Source organism: Rissa tridactyla, chromosome 3 (genome assembly GCF_028500815.1).
Source record: "Rissa tridactyla isolate bRisTri1 chromosome 3, bRisTri1.patW.cur.20221130, whole genome shotgun sequence".
Classification (NCBI taxonomy): Eukaryota; Metazoa; Chordata; class Aves; order Charadriiformes; family Laridae; genus Rissa; species Rissa tridactyla.
Genome location: NC_071468.1, coordinates 54,732,086 through 54,758,522, shown reverse-complemented (window position 1 = coordinate 54,758,522; position 26,437 = coordinate 54,732,086). Strand labels below are relative to the sequence as shown.

Sequence of the window (26,437 nt, the reverse complement as noted above, 5' to 3'; positions counted from 1 at the left end):
GTCTTCAGAGAACAATAGAGATGAAGGGATTTAAGTCAAATTTCTGTGTGTATTTTATTTCTGCATTTAACAACACTGTATATTTCAATACATTGAACAAAAATTTAAGCACATACCAGAAAAACTCCTCAGTTCAGAATTTATTTTAGTTGTTTCCCGCTGTCTTCCATTACTACTTTGAGAGAAACAAAGATCCTCTGGGCACTACAGAACTGAACAGAGCAGTCACCATGCTGGCAAACTTTTCCAGACCAAGGAATTCCACCAGTACGGAACTAGGAAAGCCTAGGTTCCCATAGATTGGTCTCAGATAACCCCTTATTGCTCTGGCCATAATAATTCTTGCTTTCTATATCTTCCCACTATTCCCATCACGGACCATAAATATTTCCCAGGGCCATATGTATTTTCCCACTCCTTTCATGCTTGGAGATAGTTGTTTGCATCTGCCCATAAGACATTCCTGTCTGCTAACTTGGCATCAGATATCACTAGCTCTCAAAATTGCCCAAGCAGCTAAGAGGAAACCATACCCTCCTATTCTTGCTAGGTCAAAACCACAAGTTGCATAGTAACTACTGCAAGTCCACCTTATCATGGAACAACGACAGAGCACAAAGCATCTCCTGACTGAGGCCGAGATCTCCTTTCATTGTTATAAAGAAAATTATGCCAATTAGTCAAGTGTATTTTATCAAAGCAAAAGGATAAGCAGTTGAATAAAGTATAAAGAACATTTTAAATGTAGGTACTTATCCTTCCTTAGTTTTGAGAGTCAAATTTTTCCCTCTTCTCCCTTGTTTCTCGTAAAATATATTTCCATTGCATTCCTTAGAAACAATTTGTTATGGGAAACATAAACTGTGAAACATGTCATTTGACTCATTGCTTTCAATTCACTCTTAAGTTCTGCACAGAAAATAGGCACGATGAGTTAATATTATAGGCAGACTTTTGTTGTCTGGATTCCCTCTTTTCCTCATCACTAACTTTAGGGGCCCTGCCCTCATGCACACGGCAATATCCTCAGCCCTAACTGCAGTGCTTCCAGCTCCACAGCCCTTCTACCCCTGCTGCAGATTTCTCTCTCCTGCACGCAGCGCCCCTGCAATCCCTCCACGCCCTTCCTGTATCCCCCTCCATCCCACCGCCATGCCTGGATTGATCCCACGCCACCGCCTCGCCTTTGTTTGGCCTCTCGGTTGGACAAAAAGCAGAACATAATTGCACAAAAAGCAGCAAATAACTGAAGCAACTGGGAGAGGTGTATTTAACATGTGGCCAGCGAGTGGCTAAAGCCTGCCTCTCCCTCAGCGCTGGCCCTAGTGGGGTCTCTTTCTCTGCGTCTGGTTTTGGCAAAAACTCTGAGATATTATCCCTCAGTTTTGACAAAATAGCTCTGCGCTATTGTTCCTCAGTTCCTTTGACAAATTTGACCGAAGTGATGCAGCTGATAGAAAAGAAGGGGAAGGGCAAGGGGAAGGAAGGAGAAGATTGGAGAGAGAGACAGGCAGAGCTGTCGCATCATCTTTGTTTTGTTAGGAAAACAGACTACCACTCCCAGCCAACTCTGAAAACATTATATCCTCAGATACTGGGCTGTGTTCGGTTTGTTTTCTCTTCCCAACAACAGTCTTACTGAAAGTGAATATCCAGAGGAGAGGCAGTTTAATCAGCCACACTGAAGGACGGGAAGAGAAGCCTCTCTGAAGCAGAATGTACATAAGCTCCTCCATTCACTCAGCACCATCCTTGCAGTATTTGAACAAGATGCAACAATGACTGGACCTTAAAATACTGTTCGTGCACCCTAATTATCACAGCCTGATACCACTCACCATGCAAGTGTTTTATAATTTGAAAACAAGCTCTTTGGTGGCATGACAAATACAAGATGTCAGATTCTGGCTGCACAGATATTCATTGTTCTGTTGCCATTAATACTCCTAATCTATGCCGGTGGAGATGATTCCTTTGCGTTAACAACACATGAACCAGACAACTGAGAGGATTACTTCTAGCAAGGCACCCGCTCCCTCCTCCCTCAGAGACTGCCTGTTCTCCCAGGAAAGAAGTGATCCCAGAAATGTCCTTCAAGTGTGCACAGAGGGGCTCTGACTGCGGTGCGATCTGAGGGAGAGTAGAGAGAGTGCTTGGAAACATGAACTATCCCAGCATTTAACCGCATTGCTCTGCTGTTTTTTTTTCGTTACGGGGAGGGATAGGTAAAGACAAAGAGAGCCAGACAAGTTCTTCATAGGCACATGAGAAGGGAAGGCCCTCACTGCTCTGCCCAATTATTGCTTGGAGGGCAGCGGGCACCGCGGCTCATGCAAAGCAGTTCTGTGTGGCTTTCCTCTCCTTTTACCGCTGGTTTTCTGTGCTTGTCCTCAGAACTTCTTCCTGTCACCCCTGGTCTGGTTCTTGCTGAGATGAATCACACACTTTTTGCGTACTGCACATCCCCAGGCGAAATATCTCATGGAAATGCAACCACAGTTTAGTCACAGTTTGAATTAAATCCACTCAGGCACACACTATAGGGGGGGGTTTGTTGATTTGTTTGTTGCATATATACTGGCTGATAATTTTTATTGCTTGTAAACTTTCTCTCTATAAAATCTGTGTGAAAGCTGGACTACCATGTTAAAGGAAAGTTACCAGATGGGGAAAATATGGTTGATTAAAGTGGCTGTTTCCATGTTTGCTCAGTGTTGTGACACATCTTCACATTGGGTAAGGTGATTGGCAGAGAAACAACAGCAGCGAGCACTGATGAGTGTATGCGTCATGTATAAATGCCTGGAGCTGAGTAGGGCTTGGGTTTTGCAAACTTCACAGAGCTCCTGAGTCTGATTTATTGTAGGTTTTACTTCAGAAATGAATTATAAAAAAAAAAAAAAAAAGAATAATCAAAATTAAGTGTCACAGTTCCTGCTTTCAACTACTGAATGCAAAATGAAGGAAAAGCAGGGAGACTGTCTTAGACAGGGAATTAAGGTTATTTTAATACTAGAAGTATTCTACAGAAGACGCAATCCTATTTATTCCTGTGTGCATTAGCTTCCTTCTTTCCATTCCAGGAAGGAGGGATTGTTTTCCTGTTAACCCTGGAGGTTTAGGCTGAGTTTCCAGATCTACCAGTCACAGATGTTGAGTATGATCTGAAACTCTTGTCGTCATCTGTTCCTTCAGCACCCCATCTATAAAATGTGGATAACACTTCTCCCACCTTAGTCTTGAACATTGCATGTTTTGAGTGCAGTTTATTCTATGTATGTGTGTGTAGATACATACCGAGATATAGACAGAAATATACGGGCTTTTGAATTTCCCAAACAAAAATCAAAGTGAAATAAGGACAAACAAGCCAGAGGTTGTCATAATGCTAAACTGACATGATTATTTGTAGACCTCACTGGATCATATGAGAGACTTTTGCTGTTCAGGGAAGATGGTTATCCTGGTGGCTGGGTGACAGTTCCCTGCTCCCAGGCCCCACAGGCAGCAGAAACACCCAACAGCTGGAGACCAAAAGTGGGCACTGAGGCTGGCACTAACACAAGGCATGTTTCTGATGAACACAACTTTCTTTCCATTTCTGTCACCAATGCTTTTGTTCCCCCAATCCTGCTTGAGACCCAAAGAGCGACACCGCCTGGTGAAAGGCTTTGCAGTGCATAATCCTTCATAGAGAGCCAACCAACAATGTGCAAACTGTAGTGATTAATTTTATTTTAAATATTCTCATAAAAGGAAAAATAATCAGACTTTCTCAGGCTTGGTAATTTATGAGCTAGATGACAGGTGATAGCTTACGATCTTCCCTTAGAGGGAACAAAGTGCTTTCTGACAAAATTATCGGTCCTTCAGACATTTTTTAAGTTGTGTAAGCTAGGCTTTTCCTCTCAGGCTTGTTAGCAAAGGATGCCTGCCTACTCCAGGCACGTTCCAAAAGGAAAAACACAGCATGGGATAATTTCTGTGCAAGAATATGAAATGCAATTTAACTTGGCGGCATGATGTCAGGCAACATAATTCATTTCAAGGGAGGCTTTGCCATCACAGCAGTTGAATATTCAAATGTAGCCACCGGCCAAGAATTCAATCACCAAGTTGTCCCCTTTTTAGGCTTACTTTTCAGGGCCTGATATGCAGAGGACAGACACCTTTACCTTGACAATTCTCACTCAGGCACTCTTAAAATCTTAGCTACAGCTTTTGTTTTCAGCAGCACCCTATGAGGCTTCTTCTGTTGGTGGCCAGCTAACAAGAAGAAAAAGAAACAAAAAAAAGGGGGGGATAAGCAATTTTTTTTTGATTGTTAAATAATCATTTACTGCTGAGCTTTGCAGAAAATTTGGAGTTATGGAAAATGTATATCCAAAATGAAATGTATGTCCCAAAAAGCAAAACACATTCATAAATTATTACAGTGTGTGTTTCTAGACGTGGAGACATGACACAACGGTCTTAAAAACAAAAAAAGCTCATTCTGCACTGTCATACTTGGTCCTTCCCTGGCTTCCATGAAAGGCAGCTTTCTTTGCTGACACTTCTGGTTTGTAGCTCTGTGGTCAGCCCAGCACTGGCACCCTGGACACACAGCTTTCCTCCAGGGGTCACTTTGTGGCACTGGGGAGAGCCCAGCTGCTCCATGATGCAAACCACGGGACAATCCAGGTATGGCGACTCTGGATGCTGTGCAGCTAGAGGTCAGTGCAGGGTACGCAGACGGACAACCAGCCTGATTTTACTTCCACGTACAAATAGCATAACTGATGGGGATGAGTTCTTTCACCTTTTTCCCAAAGTTCAGAGCACGATCTGTTCTGTCACCAGGTCCATCTAGGCTACACAAATAAAGATTTTGCAGAACACCCTTGACCTTGCCACATTGTTTTTCCCATGTTTACTGAATTTCAGTGAAAAGAGACACATTCTGCTGGGGAATGTCTGGGAGAAGGAGAATAATGTCACTCTGGTGCAAGCAGTGGGAAAAACACGGAAGCAGATTGAAAAAAATTCAAATCCGATTTGAGTTTTACACCACCACAGGAATTGATTAAATGTCTGCCTTCTTTTGATATAGTACTCTGTTTGCTCACTCTGCTGACGAGGGAGGTACCAGGGTCTGGACTCCGGTCGGCTGCTGCACGGTGAATAACGCCGCTCTCATCACCAGGACCTCCCCAGGTTTCAGTCAGACCGTGTGTGGCACGGCCTCTCCTCATTAGCACTGTCCCCGTGGGGAAGGAGTGCATCAGATCTCAGCCGGAAGGTGTGCGAGTGAGCACCTGTGAGAAGCAAAGCCTCGCGCTTTTGCTCAGAAGAGGGAAAGCCTGCACAGTGCCCGTGCAGACCCGACAGCACCTGCAAGCCCTCCCCTGCCTCTTGCCACTTCTCATCTGTGGACAAGGGCAGATCCCAGCCTCTCAGCCCACCCATGAAACTTTTCTGCAGCACAGCTGAATGACAATTGCCTTGTGGCAACTCGCTCACTGCAGCCTTGAGGCAAACCCTGCTGAAATCTTGGGGAGACCTGCTGCTGATCCCAAGGCTCCCCACGGCTGGGATTGAAACAGCCCCATCCTCCTAAAAATACACCCCCTTCTAGCCTGAGAATACCCTGTTTGAGATTTGGTTTATTGTTTTTTTTTTTCTGATCTCATTTATTTCCCATCACTGTGCCTGTGATTACTCTCCCTCAAACCCGCTCTCTCTCCCTCATGCCAGCATGCCTTGCCTAATTCCTCCCGAGACGTTATCAGCTGGGATGATGAGCAGCTGAGCTCCTGTATTACTGCTGACGCAGGCGGGCTGACAAATGAAAGAGCATGTGTGAGCCCCGCTGGGTCAGCCTTTACGGAGAACGGGAGAGGGATGCTGAGGGGCTGGCAAACAGCAAGAGCCGGCGGCCCTTGATCTCCTTTCCCCTTGTGGCTCCGGGCATGGAGCAGCGCAGAAGCAAGACCCATACGCTTCACCACCCTTCGCTTGCCACGGGGCCCTGACTACCTGGCCGATCTGAGCCCTGCCCAGTGCACTGTTACACAGCCAGCTGGCAGCTTTGCAAAGGGTTTCAGTGCTTTTTATGAGGCTGCTTGTTGTTTTTTTTTTCCTTTGCATGCACCCCTAGGATAAAGGAACACGTGTGGCACGACTGCCCAAGGCCTGCTCTAGCAGAAAGTGCTGCGAAGCAGTGGGAGGTAAAGCATCATTTGAAGGACAGTGAAGTATGACCTTAGTTTCTCTTCCTAGAAGAGGGAGTGGATGCTCAAATTTTTGCTATGTGGTCCCTGGTGACCACAGGGGCTTTGGGGACAGGAGCAAATCAGCAACCAGCCAGGGGCATGGTATGATTCTGCTGGTTCAAAAGCCTCACCGCAAACGAGTGTGCCCTGTATTGCTGATAGAAGATAGGCTGCACTGGTGAATGCAGCAAATCTAGGATTAGCGGTGTTCATCTGTGCGCAGCACACAGAGAGAGTGGCATAGTTCAGAAGGAGGAGGGTGATGACGGGGGAGCCCAGGCTCTCAGGTTCATGCACCTTTTTCAGTGCCGTACCAGCTGCTGGCAGCAGCATTAGCACTACCATTGCTCACAGGGTGAGCAACCAGGGCAGGAGGTGGCAGGTCAGCCCCTGACAGATGCAGAGCCATGCAGGGGTGTCTAGTTAACAGGAAAAGATCCAGCATCAAAGAAAGGAAACAGCACAGAGCCAGGAGACAGGCGGGGGACAATTGTAAGAAGGGGTGAAAGGGTGGGAAAGAAGGACTTCTCTAGGAAAGGAATTACAGCATCCTTTGCTCTGTGCTGCTAGAGCATCCTTTGCCAACAGAGCATTCTTTGCTCACAGCTTCAAGGGCAGAACTAGTAATGTGCCTTTTCTTAAACACAGCAGTGCTTCTTTAGCACTGAACTGGTGGCAAGTCACACGTGGAACAACATGGTCCCAGGTATCTGCAGGACCAGCCACACTTCTTCCCTTGCCTGTTCCCAAGGGCCGTCGGGCAGTTGTCATTTTGCGGTGTGATTCCTCTTCGGAGAAACAGTTGAGTTAAAAGGGGAAGCAGAGGCCTGAGTCTTTTCTGCATTGGCATGGCCCACAGACCTTGTTCCAGCAGGAGGGAAGGGTGATAACATGCTGTGGCCTCTCTGTTCACACTGCCTACGGTGGGAGCAGGGCTGCAAGGCTATGTAGCTCTCCTCCCTCCACCCACCAGCCCCTGCTCAACTCTCCTGATTTTAGCATTTGGGACTTTCCTTAAGCCTCAGTCCTTGGCATCAGCTGAAGAAATGGGAAGTTCACCTTTGTCCTAAAAAAAGGTTGATTTCCAGTTCTGCACTTGGAAATGTGCACTGAGTACGCTCAAGTGGATCCCAACTGTGGGAGCAATTTTACAACATGATGATTTCTAGGTGACTCGTGGGCATGCAAAGTCTTCTTTTCCTCAGAAGACCAGCACAACACCTTGAGCTGGGCCTTGTTGCACTGCAATTACTGTGATGAACCGCCAGAAAGTCAAATCAAGAAAATTATACATAACCAGCCAGTATTTCCCCATTCCATTTTGTTACCAGCTCAGCTACCTTTCTCTGTGTGTTTCTCTGCCAGTGATGCTCCTGCTGAGATGGTGCCTTTTCTTTTGTATTTGACTGATTAAAAGAGAATTACTATGTTTACACTCTGCTTCACTAATAAATCTGGATTCGTGTGGGAAAAGCGGCCAAAGAGTTTGGGAGAAAATGTACTCTAAACTGCAAAGATCTTGAATAACCATTCCTGCAATGGGCATATTACACAATGTAACAAGTAAATAAAGCTTTAAGCAGCCCTTTATCCTGTAAAACTGTCACTTAACTGCTGGGGAGCAAGGCTGGTGCTGGTGGTCATTGTACCCAGGCAGACATACCCTTTCTGTATCTCATCGCAGGGACAGAAAACCTCAGGCAGAGCGCCGTTAGTGTCTGCTGCTTGCTTAACTGGGGTTGGCTCATATTATTTTCCATTAGCCTGTGTAAAATAAATCCCGCGAGGACAAAAGCTAAAATAAACATTACTACATACATTCTGCATTAGGTTGTTACAGCGCCGCGGAAACAAAATATGTCGCCCAGTGCTCTGTTTGGAAACCAGTGGGCAGATGGTGGCCCTTGGGGTGTGCTCGAGTGGGTTTGTTTCACCACTAGATGACACTCGTGTCTCTTGAAAAGGATCCCGCCGCCCCCACCGCTGGCTGCAGGTAGCCGAAATGTTGAAATCTGAGATTAACCTGGCGCCTCCTCTCCAGGTGGGAGCTCCCTGAGCACCTCTCAGACCCAGTCACTGCCTGGTTAATGCAAGTGGTTGCACATTAGGAAGCCTTACTTCTTTATTTTGCAGAAGTAAGGTGAGAAAAAAGGATGAGTTGACTCTTCAAATTTTGGTTTCCCTCCCAACAGGAGGAAAGTAACGTGCGCTCAGCAAAAGGGTTTCTCCTCCCGAGTTGTGCAGCACGGCTATGGATTAATGAGAGAAGGCATCGATTGGGTTGTCAAAAGCGTGGTGTGCCCAGGGCCCAGGTCCTGCAAACCCCAGACTCACCATGAAGCCATGGCCATGCTGTGCCTCCCATCTAACACCGCTTTCAAAAGGCCACAACGCTTATGTGGTATTACTGCTAATACCCAAATTACTCTCTGCAAAAATAGGACAACTCCTTGCCATCCAGCGCTCTCAGGAGACAGAAACCGTTCCTGTACGCAAGTGCTCAAATACCACAGGGTAACATGCTGTGGCCACTACTGCAATGGAAAACTCTCCGCTCTGTTTCAGTGCTTGATTATAAGCGTTTGATACTGCAGATTTTAGAAAGAGGAGTCAGTGAAAAGAAGCCTGAGAATAAAACACTGGTACAGTTTCAGGTTAAGACAGCAACCATGTAGCAGAGACCTATAAAGGACAGAGGAAACCGCAGAATGCGGTATTTAAGGGCAGTTGTAATTGTATTTCCAAAAACTCTCCATGAAGAAATGTCCATGTACTTCTGATTGTGGATTTACATGCTCATTGATGCCCAGACAAATATTGAAGGGGTGAAGACCCCAGTTCTCCCAGAAATAAGAGAATACAACAACATTTAAACACAGCCTGAGGTGGGAGCCATAACGCCGTTCTCTGATTGACTTGAAAAGGCTGGAAGGGCCATGCAGAATCCCACAGGATTGTGCTTCCACAGATCTGCTTGCAAGATGAGAAATTTATGTTTTTTACAGCCTAGCAAGTGATTATAGAGATAATGGGGGCAATTTTTCAGCAAGCTAACCTTTACAGAAACTTCCTAATATGAAGATCTTCCTCTCACATTGTGCGTCTTAACATGAATAATGATAGTCTCACGAATTTTGCTGTTTCAGGTTTTCCCCGGCTTATGGCCTTTGTTTCCTCTTTTTCTACAAAAATGGAAACCTGCTTCCCAAACATGTTTCCTCACTTGCAGTGCAGGCCAGGCAATTAACAAGTTCACCCACAATCGATACGCAGAGTTTTCCTGAGTATATAATGCAGTAGGTAAGGAGATGAAGATAGATTTTTCCCACGTAAGCTTTCCACAATAAACCTGAGTATTTGCTTTTCTTGCAGTAAATCCATTTACCTCCTTTTAATTGTGATGATGAAATCAATTAAAGATGTTTTACTTGTTTGTCCAAAAACTAAGGAGGAGAAGATTTACAGGCAAGCAAGGTATTCTTGATAGTGAACTATTGAATGGAGACTCAAGAGACTCGAGCTAGCCCCTAAATCTGCCAGCCTGAAAAGTCTAGTTAAGACTTATACAGTGCTGGACAAGTCTGAAAATAGTCCAGACCTTAGGCCTTACTTTGTTCCTGTGGCAGAACAAAGCAAAAGCTGTATGTTTGATTGGAGCTATTACCATACAAAGGGGAAACCAGTCCATATTCGGGAGCCAATTTACAGGAACAGCTTGTTTACTTTTGGACAAACAGTACTGCCTATGAGAGCCCCGTCTCAAGCACAGCTCCTGCTGACTTCAGTGGGAATCTGGTATGAGTCAAAAGTGGAGGCTCAGGAGTGCTCTACAGAGAAGCATAATCATCATTATAGCAAGGATTATAATTGGAGACTTTCAAAGTCAATCAGACTGCTTCTGCGAATATCAATAGCACTGGTGGCTAAATTGCCTAGACTAATTCTTTTTTAACACCTCAGCCATAAGACTCATCATTAGACAAATGCCATATCCTAATATATACTGCAGCTTAAACACAATGAGAGCTTCAATCTGTTTTTTAATCTCTGTGATATTCTGCCTTGTTGCCCACATACTGGGAAAAATAAGTTTATTGTAGGCAGAAGACTGCACGGACTGTTCCCCATCAGAAGGTTCTTGCAGTTCTCTTGTCCCTGAGAAGTGACGGGTTCCTGCAGACCTTTGGTGCATGCTAACATTTGAAAAATAAGTAATAAACAAAACTTAAAACCAATTTAAGTGCTTTGCTGCAGCTTTCAATGCTGCAGCTCAAAAATTTCTGAAAGAAACCAGCGTGCTAACGTGTATCAGATTCATAAATGGAAGGAAAAGGTCGATCAGCTGTTCAAAAACCTTAGCAGCCCCTGGTATGATTCAACTTACTTGTACAGTCAGCCACTCAGTTTGTGCAAGAGTACTTGGAGGGGAGAAAGCAGACCCTCGCTTATCTCAGTCCCCCATTTTCCTCTTGTACAACATGCAGAGTGTGGAATTGGTGTCCCAGCTGAAGAACCCATCCTGGGTCAAGCAAACGCCCACCCAGTGGAGATGGCACTTGTACTGCATCGCCATTCAAGGCGAGGGCCTGCAGGTGACGCTCCGCATTGCGGCAGGCACGGCCAGTGCCACTGAACAGTACCCGAAGTTGTCTGGAATATTTTTCTGCTTGTTCATTCCCTGGATCTGTTTTACAAGGCAAGCCTTGTACTCAGAGATGGCAGCCTGTGTTTTCAGAGCTAGACTCCACCAGCAGTTAATTCAAACTGCCCTGATTTTCAGTGCCCCAATTTGAAGCAAGTTCCTCACCTCCTCACAAAATCAAGTCATTTTTAGTTAGAGACCTACCTTTTGGTAACTGATCGGGAACATTATGACCTGCCTTTAAACTGTAATGTGTTACAAAATTAGAGGGACAATTTATGGGACAGCGGATACTTCCCTTTGCAAGTTACTGACTCCCCAGTGCATTATATCCTTATAATGAGTCAATAAAACAAGTCTCAGCTGCAGCACAATGACTGTCAAGAGGCACAATGGACAGCAGGTATTTTTAATGATTTCTCCATCAGCCTCCTGAACGAGCACTTGTACTTTTTGGAAGTTCACTGTACTACACTGCGAAAGGTAAGTGACTATCGGCATTTCGGCTGCACCTCTTGTACTGCAGTGAGATCAATACTGTGCGCCGCTGTCAACCTTGCTGGAGGAGAAAGGTCAGCTGAGCAGTTGTCTGGCCTGAGGACAAACACTGAAAACACAAAGTAGGAGAGTCTTCTAAGACTCAAAGGCTTGAGGCAATTGAAGCTACACAGAGACAGGGTCTGTATTTATGGAGTTGTGCAGCAGTGAAGATTCATCCACTGGTCAGCTGAGCTGTGTTTGAGATTTATCGTGGAACAGTTACACATATGCTCTTTGAATGGATGGAGCCATTGAAAGCCACGCAAAAACCTTCCAGTTCACACGGATTCATTCTCCTTCAAAAGCAGACTAGGGCAAGACAGGGCACAGCTTTGAAGGGCCTAGCCGAAAGCACTGAGCTTTTGTTATTTCGCAGACCAGTGCCTTTCAGTTATTATTTTTTACTTTGTTTATTTATAGCGCTACTCAAAACTGAGTACATATTTTGCTGTGGGGTAAAGAAAAGACTACAAAGATAGCTATCCTTGCCTGCAGTCTCTCGGAAATAAGCCCAGGTCAGCTAGAAATTCAGCACTTCTCTTTTGTAGCCCCGAATTGCTCAAGAGACGGAGTTTGGCAGAGCCCGGCCGGGACACAGGAACTCCCCTGGGCTCCCCCGGTATGTGTGTATCCCCGCTGCAGTTTGCAGCCTGGCGGCTGGGCGAGTGTGGAAGCGGCCTGCGGGGGTGGGGGGGGGGCGCTGAAGGAGAGGGGGGCAGCACCGCCCGCGCTGCCGGAGGGGCCGCTACCGCCAGGGCCGGGGCCGGGGCCGCGGAGTCGGCGGGCACCGAAACACCGCCCTCTAGCGGTGGGCTGCGGCCAGCGCTGCCGGGCTGGCAGCGGCGGGTGAGCCCTTCCGCGCCCTGCCGTGCGCCCCCGCTGCCGAGCGTGGAAGGCGTGCTGCCCGCCGCTCCCCGCCGCTCCCCGCCGCTCCCCGCCGCTCCCCGCCGCCGGGGCAACCGCGCGTCCGGCCGGAGCCTCAGCCAGCGGAGCTCTGCAGGGAAAAGCCGGCCCTTGGGGGTCTCGGTGAGGAAGGCATTCGGGAGAAGGAACTAGCGCATCCTGCCCGGGATTTTGGGGAGCCTCAGGCTCGTGCTGGGAGCGGAGCTAGTGGTGGGAAGACACGTCTTTTTGCGGCCGCTCTGAAAACAATGATCTCTTCGGTTTGGCTAAGAAGCACTGAGAGTGCACGCAGATGTTTGCCTGGTTTGTATTTTTATGAGACTAGGAAACACCCGGTAAGGGCGGAAGGTGTTCGCCTCCTCAGAATGACTGTAAAGCTGTCATATTTTTTTTTAATAAGTAAAATATTTTAGAGTTTTACATGAGGAAACAGCAGCATCAGGACTACATAAAAAATTACGAGCCATTTAGTAAGCTAAATACTCTCTTAATATCCTTATTCACAGTATATATTACCTGTTGGCATTGACACAATTCACATCTCATTTTAGAAATTGTCCAGGCAACAATCATTATGAATTTTTAAAAGTGGTTGAATGACTCAGCCTCCAGATTCAGTTGGCCAGAGTTACGTGTTCCCTCTATACTATCTGTACTATCTTTCATAAAAAAAATCACTGGCACAACCTTTCTGTAGGTTTCTACTTAAAGTCATTTCCACTTTAACCGTATTACTTCCCCATCTAGCCACATTGCTACCAGGGTGACAAGACGAAAGCAGCAATGAAACCAGTGGAACCTGTAAAAACGGATGGAACAAGGAGACTGTGGGCCCTGTAGTATCTGAAAGCAAAGTACTTAACTGGACTGTCAAGGGTGATATCTCACAATGTCCTACCCTGTGCCTCCCGCTGGTGAAATCCTGGCCTCTAGCAAAACTCCAGATGAATTCCACTGAGCAGGGACTTGACCTTATAAAATGTCTCGCACCTGATTTGCAATTGTTCTGCACTGCACGTCGGCACTGTTGTACCAGTGCTGACTGTGTGCTAAATTATATAGATGATATACTCAGCACACATGTGCTGATAGATACGTGGGAGAGAATAATAGACCTCTAGCTCTTGCTAGGGTCAGTGAGAAGACTGGAAATAGAATGGCACCTCATCTTGACTTGTGTTTCTGTGCATCCAATTTGTAAATGGTCTGACAGGGAAGTACATTCTTCTCATCTTAGCCAGGTTCCCAGATTTTCTTCTTTTTTTTTTTTGTTTTGTTTTGTGCTGAATAAATCAGAGTCTTTAAGAGAAAGCAGATATAGATATAGATGGACAAACACCCTAAACAGCATTTGAATATCTTAGTCTATGCAAAAATGGTAGTTCAGAGCATCAATTATCAAAATAGTTTCCATCTGCAACATCGCAGCTGCAATGTGTTAAGCCAGTAATATATATGGGAGAAAAAAAGAATACACTCAAAAAAGCTAAGATGCCACTGAAGTCTTTAAAACTGTTAACACTGAATTATGTGAGAGCCACTTAAACAAGTTTGAGAAATGTGCTTTCAGGAAACACACACCTTTTGCACTGGAACAATAGAAAAGCAAAGGAAAATGTTTTTGATGATGACAGGGAAGTGCTGTGAAACTCATTCTATCAAGAGTGAGGACAAGGTGACAGGAAGCTGCTTCTGATTCCTTCTTTAGGTGAATCTCACATCCTCTTATGCCACGGTTCTGTGGCATAAGAGAGAAAAGTATAAACATTGCTTTAGGCACTTGTAGCTAACTTTTGGTGTCATCTTTCTCTAGCTCCCAAGTGTCATATTTTTATGGGATATGTAAAACCTTGTGACCTGTAAGATTTCATCTCCTTGTCTACCAACATGGCTGGCAGCAAAGCAGCTTTAGTCTTTCCTGCATTTCTACATCTATGATTCTAGCCTCTGCCAACAACTGTCTCCAGAGCCAACTCAAGAATTTTTTGGCTTTAAAGCTGAAGGGGTGTAGTTACATTGTGGTCTCTGGCATGGGCAGAGTAAGGAGGAGAAGATGATGTAGAGAATATGGATTTTTCACTACCTGTTTGTGTCCCTTTAGGCACTTTCTGCTTTCTGTATGTCTGAAGTAGTTGTGGTTCCTCCTAGCCATGCCGCTGCTGAGTGCTTTGACATCATCTCTGTAGCTGATGTCGTCTGGTTTTTGCCACCTGTAGAATGTCCAGCCATGGGATGGAAATTAAATCTAGGACACTTCTGGCCACAAAACGGTGGTCTCTTTCTAGCAAGACACTTTATTTATTTGACTTATTAGCAAGTTAAATCTTACCAACATCCCTGAACATGCAGCTGCTGTATCCCTCCTCACATGTTCCAGTTTTGCGACAAGTTGGCTTACACACAGAGTCAGGCTCTCTCTTGCTGTGGTCTTGCGAGCCTTGCACGGTGGTCCCAACTCAGGTGTAGCTGGGAAAGATGTCTGTGATGCCCTGCTGAGCGGGGCACACCCCCCCAGACTCCACTTCAGCTTTCTCAGGCTGAGGGTACAGAAGCCTGGCTATCGCTTTCCACGGATTGTGCTGCACACACTGTGCTGCCATGTGCAAGGCAAACACCTCTCCTGTGTCCCTGAAAGAGTGAGCATTTTGGTGCCTGCGCTTAGGGAGAAGTACAGGTGTTGGGCAGAGGAGCCCAGGTTTCAGAGAGGAGTGTTCATCCAGACCTGGCCCAAAGCAACATGTCCTGGCTACACTTGGATGTGTACGTTATCTCATTCTCAGATTATCCTGTCAGTCCCCAAAACAATGCCCCTAATTTATTGCCTAAGAATTGTCCTAATTCTTATTGACACAGAAATCAAAGGTCCTGAGTCCTACCTGACCACCTCCCTATCTCTTTTCTCTTATTTTAGCTAGCAACCTCTTCAATGCACCTTTCTTGCGTGCCATTGTCTCACTTCATACCATGCAGGATGTTTCCTCTCCTTCCCTGACTTTCTACTTCTTTCCTGTCTTCGTGCTCTTTTGAGATGGAGGACAACAACATCTTGTTTTTCTGCAAATAACAAGAGTATTTAAATCATTGAAACATTACCTGGGCTGTGAATCTATTAGGGCTGATTCAAGAAATGAATGAGAGGAAAAAAGGGCTCTGAAAGCGAGATTTCTTTCATTCTGCAAACTGCTGTGCGATTATGCAAAGCTGTTCTCTCATGTTTTCTGCCAGACAAAATATGTAGACACTTTTCTTGCCGTTTGGAGGGGAAATGCTGTGCATGTGCATAAATGCTGTGTCTCTTCCGTGAATTAAAATGAGACCTCACATAGCTGGTAAATTGCACATTGCCGGGGTGAGCAGACTGGCAGCTCAGAACTGAGCCCGATTTCACAGCACATTGCTTGTCTCAGCAGCGAGGCATCCTGGAACGGGCTTGGTCTGGTTTTTGGTCTGTAACTCATTGTGTAAATGCCAGCCAAATTAAAGCAAAGCAGATGGGACAAGCCATTTGAAGATTAATGAAGCTACTTGCGTTAAAGAGTAACTTTAGATACATATTTTAATGAAAAAGATCCTTTCTAGTTCAGAATAACTGGTCAAAAGAAAAGGATCAAGCAGCAAAACCCGCTAAATCTTAGCAGAATACACCTACAAAGAATTATTAGAAGTGATTAACTCTTTACAGAGTTAATCCCCATTAAACTGAATTATCAAGTCAAATGCTTAATTTCTTTCGCAGGTATCTACATTGCTTTGTGAATGTTACCTTTTTTCCCTAAAATGTAGAAGTCAAGCAAGAAAACTCTAAGAAATTTTTTAGGGATTAATCACAATGCAGCCTGAGACGTTGAAAAGTTTTCATTCTCCTGTGGCATTTGCAATTTCCTTCAAAACTTTTCAAAACTTCTTCTGAACAGTGACATTTTCCTTTGTATAATGGCTGTACTTCATATGAAAGAGAAATTAATATCAGGAATCAGTACAGTAAACAAATTCTTTTTGATTTACCACTACAAAAATGCAGCTCAACCTTAAAGATGCTCCAAAAGATGTCCCCTTGCTCTAAAGAATCTCTAAATCTTTAATCAAAATTCCAGCCAATCACAAAGTATAATTGTAAAATATTTCCAGTTTTGTCCTAAGCTCTGAGCTCATCACATCTCTCAGACTGCGTAGTTAATCCCCAGGAGAAAGCCAGGCTTGTCTCTCACATGCCACTGTGCGGACTCCTAAAACTGCTTCTCCTTGTGCAAGTCCTCAGCAATGACCAGATCCTAAAAGACTGCCCTACTGCATTTTAAAAACAGAGATTGGGATTATCTCTGTATTTGGCTCATGAGTTGGAGGTACTTAAGGTGTGGGAGAATCACACAAACCCAGAAGGAGAATCTTACCAGAATATTGGAGACCGGGTCTGTAAGAATCACATGATCTTCTGGCAGAGGCAGATGAGGATTCCTGAACTGTTGGAGGACCCCATGCTCTTCAACGATGTACAGAGATGGCTACTGCCATACTCTTCTTCAGGAGTAAGACCTGGCATTTCAGGGGAGAAGTATATAACTCTCCAAGTCATAAGAGAACTAAACTCCAACATTTAGAGATGTTCTTCAAATACAGTCTTCCATGAACAAAAATTAGAGGTTGTGTAAGTGACAAACTGTGCAAACTTTCCCAGGGATGATTTTCTATAAGGAATGTTAGAAGGCAACTGTTTAACTCCTGCTCACGTTCCCACAAACCCAAACCCTCTCTTCTGTGACTTGAAGTCACCAGATAGCTAGTAAAGTATGCTTTGATGCACCCATTCATTCCTCTATTGCACCTCCAAAACAACTGTCATCTTAAAAGATCCAGCAATCCTGTGATGATTCAGGAAAGCTTTCCCTATTTGTTCTGTTCTGTAAAGGGCTTGACCTCATGTTTCAATCCTTTGCCGAAGTCCTTTACTGAATAAGAAAGCAAATAATTTAAAGCTTGTCCTTGCGCCCCGACTGAACCTGGCCCTGAATGGCCAAGCTGAGTATAAGCAGGAACGATGACTATCCAAATTCCAGAGCTTTTATTACCGAAAACCTTAAGAAAATATGAATGCTTGACGCAATGTGGCATATTTCTGAAACATACAATGTGTGAAAATGGAATTTGTGCAATTTCTTGTACTGAATACAGGCAGTAAATTCCTTTGATATAAAGGCTGGTTAAATTTCATAAAAACTATGGTGCTTAAAAGTTGTCTTACTCCTAAAGGGCACAAGTGCTTTATCCATGCAAACACACAATTTGATTTTGGGGCAAACTTGGTCTACAAACTGGAGGCAACAAGCACATCAATAAAAACACAACATTTGTTTGTTTTTCTTACAGTAAAGTGCTAAACATGATGGCTTCTTAAATTACTGCAAATGGCTGTTCTGAAATACAGTTACATTTTGGTTTAGTTTTTGTACATCTTTCCCCGCTAACTTAGCCTGTAATATAGTGCACCATGTAAAAAGCTGTTGTGTTGATGTAAAACTGATGCATATGAAATTTCTTCAGTCATCTGTTTCTGGGTGCGATGTATATAAATTCTTTGTCACAGTCTAAAACAAGGTCTTTTTCTCTCCCAGGCTCCATTATGATGTAAGTGGGTATTTTGCTTTTCTGGAATATGCACAGGGATTTAATAAAAATGCTACTGTGTGTCGCTTAAAACATTACATACTCCAAAGTGCATGCAATTAAACAGTGTGACAGTAATTCATTCTCTCATCGTATCTGTGTTGTTGAAATGATAAATGAGCCAATAGAGACATTCACAAACCACACAGCAGATTCCGACGGTGCCACATTACTCTTTAAAATGAGGAAATTATGAAACTTAGAATTGTGTATAACATCAGAACTAGATTTGATAATGTAGATCTGAGTACACTGTGTCTGAGTTTAAATCTGTTTATAGCTGATTACATGCAGGGATAGCTTCTGATCATGCCGGTTATTAGCTGAATTTTTGACATTTAGATGTCGATTATGCTGGCTTTTGGAATTGGATTGATTTTTACAACAGAATGTCATTATAGCACTTGCAGTGACATCAAGAACAGAACTTCAGCTTGATCTTCCTCTACAGAAGCTCATTAGAGATTCACATAGGAAGACAACCAACACGTGCTATTGCCATGGAAACAAGATGGAATATTATGAAGCAGTATAGCCCATATTCCAAAATAGAGAGGACAAAGTCAGAGCAATTATAGCACAAGACTGACAGGCTTTTTGTTTGCAGCCTGCACGGGTCAAAGCAAAACTTAGCTTCTGCTCTTTGAAATAAAAATCACCAGTGCAGTTTTAGGACTCCAGTTTCAATTCCTCTTCGGACATGAAAACTCAAGCCAGTTAGTTTAGTTTATGTTGTATGGGAGGAGGGAGGCCGAATGGAGGCAGAGGCATCACAGCAGGTGTGTAGGTGTGATGATGTACAAAGAACAGACATCACAGAACTGATAAAGGAATGAGTCAAGTTCAAGCCAGGCAGCGAGGTACTGACAGAACAGAGGTGAGCAAAACCAGCAGAGGCTGAACATCTGGTATGTCATTAAGAGGCAGAAGAAAGGTTGGTTTCAAATGCAATGGCTAGCCGGTACCAGCAGCCAGAACGCAAAGGATAACATTTCTTGTGATTTGCATTAAATAGGCGAGTCTCATCGTTTCTCACGTTACCTAGATAATGAAATACTTTTGGGCATCCCAGACATATTATATGTGTACATTATGTAGGCATTCCAACTTCCCAAGCTTGTGCTTGTGACTACATACCCAAAAAGTTCTTTAAGACTTTTAAAATAGCTCTGTCTGGTCTAGAGAGAGTTTTAACTGTTGTAAGACCATTATCTCTGACTACAGAGTGCTAGCTAATGAGTAGGAATGCACATATTTTTTTGTGTTCGATGGCAATACCAAAAAATATAGGAATTCTATGCTAACGGAAGCAAGAGCTTAGAGGAAATATTTCACCCTTCATGTAGAAAGCCTGTGATTGCCACTTCATTCACACTACCTTTAAGGAATGTTTTTAAATTCCAGCTGAAGGTCTAGGAATAGACTGATGGTCTATTCTAATCACTTTGAGCAAAACCACTGCGGGCAAAACATATCTTAGGAAAGATAAACAAAGAGTAATAGGGTTTTAAGGATTATTCAACAAGCTTTGGGAAGTTGTACCATGAGTTTGACACTGCAGAGAGGTACCGTGAGAATCAAAAAAAAAGGTAAAAGAATGATGAAAGGGAAAAATACTACAGTACACAGAAAGCTTGTGACTATGTACTGAACCAGGCTTTGGGAAGCCTTCCAATGCCTGCATATGAAATGTGCGGTATGCCACTATTTAATCATTACAAACTCCACAAATTGTCATCCACTTAAGGAGCTCATGTTTCTGCCAAGTTAAATGACTTCAAAACTGATAGGTTACAGTCCCTGTTTCAACCCTGGTTCATTCTTGACTGGTTCTATTTTGATTGGAAAAAGAGGATGAAAGACACCGTGATTTTGGGAGATGGAATGCGATATAAATTTTTTTTTACAAAATTTTATTCCTGTAAAACACAGAAACTTTAATAGTAGTGAGTACCTTTATGAGAGGCAAAATACCAAATACTTTGTTAAAAAGATGAATTCTAGATCAATTTTTTAACTAGCACCAGGCAAAGAGATAAAATGAGATATAGTTGACAAAAATGATGAAAAATAACAAACATTCATTCTCATCTTTGCATGCAGACTTCCTTTCCCAAACTATTAAATACAATTCAGCGGTGCTAGCAATTACTTTTTTTTCCCTAAACCTTTTGCTTGCTTTTTTTTCTGTGCGTTTGGGCTTTTCTTCTCTTGCTCTGCTTGCAGGACCGCTTCTTGAGCTGCCAGTTCTTGTTTTCTGCGCTCTTCCTCCAGCAGCTTACTTCTGTATGCTTCCCGAATGCTGTAAACTCTGCTTCGTGTTTCATCTAAGGATGCCTAGCCAAAAACAAACAGCAATACCGCCCCCCCCACCCCCCCAACACATGAATCTTGATTTCATCACAAGCAACTGCATCCTTCCTGTTATGTGTCACTTTGTGACTCTATAAGTTCAGGGAGGGCATCTCTCCTTTTCTTTTTACTTGTGTTTTTATTGATTTGTCACAGCAACACAGCTATATGTCAGTCTTTTCACCATGAAGTAGAAGAGAAAGTTAATGAAAATGCTTTTTAAATGCTGGCATAATAAATTAATTGTGTGAAAGGAGGATAGGGCAACAGACTAGTTACCCATCTGGGTCTAGTCTCTCTGGCTTGCTTTGTTGTCTTAAACAAGTCCCTTAAAACCTAGTCTTCAGCAATGGTGAAATGGCTCAGGAGCCCTAGTCTTTTAAGAAATGAAAGGAGCCTAAATCACGTTGACCTTCAACGAGACTTAGGGAAAGTGGCACTTGGACAGTTCTGAAAACGTTTTCCTTTACATTTCCATCCTGGAAAACAGGTATATCTGGATTCCTTTATATAGTTCTCTGTGGTCTACAGGTGAAAAAACTGTAAATATGCTACCAGCATAGTATGCATATTCACAAGTTAACGCATTTTAAATTAGTACTGTGAAACAACGTTAATGGGCATACTTTCTAGAAAGAGTTGAGGACCTACTCTTAATAAAAATTTGCCTTTCTAATATATAATATGTTAGGCATCCAAAAGGATAGCAACATCTGAAACCCTGGACATGCATTCTTATTAGGATCAATCAGTCATGGGTAGAGAACTACAGCTCCTTGCAGACTGGTAGTTAAGTAATATAAATCAGGCTGTCTCTGAAGTTGTTAAGGAGATGTTTTCAAGTGATTTCTGTAAATAGGTTGGTTTGATGTAAAATTATTTTTACTGTCTCTTATCCAGTTTTAAGAGCTCTAAATAGTCACCAGCTGATTGCTAGTGGTTACCGTATCACCATGGTGTAAGAAAATGTTTTGCTCCTCTTGACACTCAAGGGCTAAGCCAATTTTGTTAAGATATTTCTACCAATTTCACGTGCAATGCATTGTCTGAGTTAATCCTAACAATGGATCCTACATAAATGCTACCCAATTTATTATTTATCGACATGTTTTTTTAGGGATTCATAATTCCAATTTTTTGTTTGTTGGCATCATGCATATTCCATGAAAACTGTGTTCTCTAACTTTGCTGTAAGACACATTAGGAGCAACTTGTCGTCCTATTACATTAGCTTGTTCTTTATTACTTGACAAAAAGCCCTATTCAATTCAATAACCAAAAAAAAATAGCCAAATCAGAGATGTTTTATCTAATATGCATCTGGCCATAGATATAATTGCTCAATTTATTCTCAATTTTAACTATCCTTTCACGGTGATGTTTTTAAAATAGTGTTTTTTGCAGAGAGCTGTATCAAGAAAGTTCTAAGAATATCATATTAAGGACGTTGTGTAGTACTTTTTTTTTCCCCCTAGAACCTTTAGTTTTAACCTTTGCCCAAATGAAATTTCAAGCTTGTTCACTGTTTCTAACCATTGATACTGACTACAAAACTCTTGAGAATCGTTGATCCATACTAGTGGCGAATATCACAGTAATAGTCACTGGGAAGTAATCTTGAAAACCTACCTGCAGATTCTCATACATTTCAAGTATATTGTGCTTCAATAAAGCTCTGGCATTTTGTTCTTTTTCTCTTTGTTCCAAAGCCAGCTCTCGAAGTTCCCTAAAACGATTGATTTTTTCCGCTTTACGCATCTCTTGCTGTTCAATGACAGACTCATTTCTCAGCACAGACTCAGACATTGTTTTTCTGAAGGAAATACAAAAATATTTGTCTTATTTCAAATGCGGTTTTCAGTGGTATATATTTTGCTTACACCTATATGTATCTATTTGGCTTACATACCTCACCATCATATGGTCACTTTTCCTCTGCTTATATATAACCCCAATGAGAAACTACATGCCTGAGACCAGGTCTTCTTATACTTGTCTGTCTATTTTAAAAATTCGTAAAATCATGCTCATCTTTGAGCATATGAAAAACTCCTACATGTGACACTTCTTTTTAATTTGCAAGAAATATCATCTTTCCAGAAGTTTTTAGTATTATAATTCAGCATTGAGACAAATGTAATTTTTAATTTTTTTTGCCATTGGCATAATGGCAGCTAAGTGCATAATACATTTTTATAATTTGACTTAAATGACTAGTGTAAAAGTCAAAGAGACGAAGACAAATAAAATGCTAACAAGACTCAAGCCTGTAGAAGATATTTTGCCATATTTTCTACTGTTTTTATGTTATTCACTTCAATATAACACCAGTTTCCCCTTCAATTTCAAATGAAATTTGGGGATTTTTTCAGCACGTCCTAAAGTCTTTTGAAAATCAGTGAGCTGCATAAATGCCACATTGAATACAAACGGACTTAAGCATGAACTGGGTTCTACCTGCAGCACAGCAAACATGCAGGTGCATGTATATTAGCTAGATAGGTTCATATCAACACGCCATAAAGACTATAGCTCTTCTGAATACAGAATATAATTAATATAATTATTTCAGCTATTAACTATTAACTGAATTGCATTTGTTAATTATATTATTTTAATCTAGCGTAACATCCTGACAAACTTCATATGCGCTTCTTTCAAGATGACCACTGAAACCTATTGGCCGGCACATGCATTTTCTTCAGGTTTTTATGTCACATTCTCATTACCTGCAGTGCAGTGATTCAGCTCCTTTGACGTGTATTATGTTAAGGAAAAGGCATAAATTGTAAATGGATGTAAGAAAGCACAGATTTGCACATACCAGGAAAATCAAAGCTGAAAACTGTATCTTGATGCTATCTACACTTCTCCTTTCACTACTGAGTGATTTTGTGTACACAACACAAACAACAGATAAAACTTGGACCAGGATTTCACAGCAACTTTAACAAGCATGTGACAGAATTGTAGCTTACTTCAATGACATGTGAAGGATAGAGTCTAAATTCACATCAATTGTACTGCATCCAATCACAGATAGGATACGAGTGCATAAAAATATATTGCATTTACTAATTCCAAAATATGAAAATCCTTAGCTAGTCTTTCATTTTGGTGTTTCACTGGGAATTAATTGTTCTTGATGCAGTTTACCTCGTATAAGGACTAAGGTCTATAGGCTCCCATTTTTTTTGCTGCATTTGTAAGCTTGAGTCAATAGTTGTTTGTGATGCTTTCTTTCCTATGGCAAGATAATCTACAACAGAACAGATTAAACTGGTTATTCAGTTATGATAGGAGGCTCCATCTAAATTCTTATATAGTTTTTTCCTCTTTTGGCTCAAAAAAATACATTATTAAATGAGAATATGGGTTAGAGGATATAATATGTCTGCCTTTTTATTTTCAACACTCATGATAGAATCAAAGATGCTGCAAAAGCCCTATATATACTAGAGATAAATTAATAGATATGTATTTGGGCTAAATCCACAGTACTCAAGAAGGTTTGTAAATCTAAGCAAGAAGATTCAATTTAAAGTGCCTAAAGAACATAAGAACAACTTCTAATCAGCAAGGAACAACCTACTTTTATTAGAAAAAAAATAAATCAATAAAAATCTGATCGTTCAGTCCTGGCTGTAGTTTAAAAAAATTACATTTGCTTTTGGGCTGAGATTTAGTTTGGGAAATATCAGTCTAAAGTAAAAGGGCTCCAAGACAACTTAAAATTGTCATTCTGCAGTCTTAGATTATTTTTTTTACCACATGGATAGTAACCATATTATGCTTTAATGTAGCATTCTCACAATATAATGACATATTTGATATTAAACATGCCACTGGGCTGAACTTCATTGTGTTTATTCCAACGCTTCGTTCTTTCAGTTCATGTGGATGTGCTGAAAATGCACGTGAAATTTGATGAGACTTAATGATGACTGCAGTAGTTTGTTTCCATAAAACCTCTCTTTTTAATCGACTTATTTTAATAATCAATTGAAACTTTTAAAAAGCTATTACTGGAATTTTCTCACCAAAAATAGGAAAGATGTTTCTGAGCATTAAAAAAATTTACTGGCTATATATTTACGGTCTATACATAGAGAAATATACCAGCCTTCTCTTTTGGTCTAGAAGGATGACATGGACTTTGGAAGTGCCTTAGACACTGCCCATCAGCAAAGAATTCTCCAGAACATAACGATTCTCATTAAAATACTGAACATTACTTAGATGTTCAAGCACATTTTTGCCTGTTGCTGCACTCTGTGGAACGAAACCTTAAAGCCATTGGCGTATCACCTCTTTACATCGTGAGACACTGTATTAGACTCCAGTTGCTAAGTTTAGAACAAAGCTCTTGGTAGACAACCATTAATTTTGAAGTCCTTATCCAATAGCTTAAAGGAAATAATATTTTGTCAAGTTCCTTTGGAATGCAAGAAGTAACTAATGATGTGTTTGTTTACAGCATAAGGTGAGGACTACTTCTGCTTTACGTTCTGAAACATTCCCAGGAGGATTACTTACCTGAGCAGAAAAATCTAATCTTAACAAGTTACGTACTAGTCACAGGTTCTAGTTCCATGCACATGAGCCATGGCCAGATATCATCACAATCAGACTGGGTACTATACTTTCTGTTATGTGATGGCCTGATCTCAGCACTATTCTCAGAAGAAAAGAAACAACAAAAAGCCTTGCAGCCTTGTACCCAGTTCAGATTTTCATCAGAGTCTGGTAATTGCCACGCAATACAAATGAAGAACTTACAGAAGCTGTAACCACTGCATAAAATTAGACAATGCTTACGGAAGCTGCCAGGAAGCTGATGCTACTCTGTACACAGTTTTTGACACTTCACTTCCAGGGTACTGTCCATTAACAGGTTCCATAAACATTAACCTCAAGTATTATTAACATTAACATTAGAAGTATTAGTACTTTACTGACATGCTGTTTCATCTGCTAAGCAATTGTTTAATATTTCTACATTAATGACCTCCGGCACCCAACTTGGAATTGAGGGAGTAAGCCTTTTCTACTGAAATTCCAAACATTTCAGGTTAACTTAGGCTTTGAATTCTAGTACAGAAGGACTGTTTAAAGTTTGCTTAAGGGTAACTTGTCAGCCTCCAAGAGCTGTGAGGCTATATCTGTGTCTGAAAATAGAGCAATACAACAACCAAACCAAAAACGGGCTAGAGAAGATAGGGACTAAACATGCCATGTGCATTTGGGCACCTTTATCGGCGCTGTTCTATCCATTTACTACCAGTATTTAATGCAGAAGTCTCTTCTAAGGAGCTGACCATGATGAACATATGACATGCTTGACAGAAAGTTATACCCTTACCTCTTTCTCCTGAACTAGATGTTAAACTGCCAGTCTCAGTCCCAGCTACGGTCTCCTCTGAATCTCTCACAGCATACTTATTAATAAATCGCATGCGTTCCTGAAAAGCCTAGAGATTAAAGTTTTAATACAGATAAGAAATCTTCTAATGCATACTTTAAATCCCAAAGAATTTTCAAAGCTAGGAAGTTATAAGTGGTCAATAAGACAGTAAATCTTCAAATACAGAGCATGTGAGATGATGCTACTTCATATTACTGGTGAGTATATTTCACTGGTTTGATCTATGAAAATGTCACCTCTAACAACAGGAATACCATTAGTGACTCACTGGGGAGAAAAAAAGATAAACATAAGAGGACCACATTTCATGTCAGAGTAATATTCAAGCCATCTGTCCAATAGATTTTTTTTTTCTTAAATAATAACCTGACAACATTAAACATCCAATTTTTCTAGTAATATTTTGGAACCTTTATTTGTTTACTTTTAATGTGCAGTGTAGAGGAGAAATAAATTAGCAGTAGTACTTAATCTTTAATTTATATTGAGTGTGTCTTGAGTATATGAATTAGAACCTCTAAGTAAACCTTCGTGAGACGGTAGTTCAGTAAAGTGAAAAGTAAATAGTACGCTTTCAATGGTTTCACTCCACTGAGTGCACTCTGGCTATATTCAGTATATATCCCAAACAAGAAAACAATGCTGTCAATAAGAAAGCTA

General features: G+C 42.0%; 1 protein-coding gene across 1 annotated transcript in view; it reads right to left on the bottom strand.

Annotated features, from left to right (window-relative positions):
• Positions 1-20,035: 20,035 nt before the first annotated feature.
• ADGB (androglobin) overlaps positions 20,036-26,437 on the bottom strand; it is a 117,316-nt gene continuing 110,914 nt past the window's right edge. The window contains exons 32-35 of the mRNA XM_054197305.1: positions 25,715-25,823; positions 23,509-23,611; positions 21,982-22,165; positions 20,036-20,337 (exon numbers count right to left, since the gene is read on the bottom strand). Coding sequence (XP_054053280.1) covers positions 20,149-20,337; positions 21,982-22,165; positions 23,509-23,611; positions 25,715-25,823 — 585 coding nt within the window. The 3' untranslated portion in view covers positions 20,036-20,148. The remainder of the gene's footprint in view (positions 20,338-21,981; positions 22,166-23,508; positions 23,612-25,714; positions 25,824-26,437) is intronic.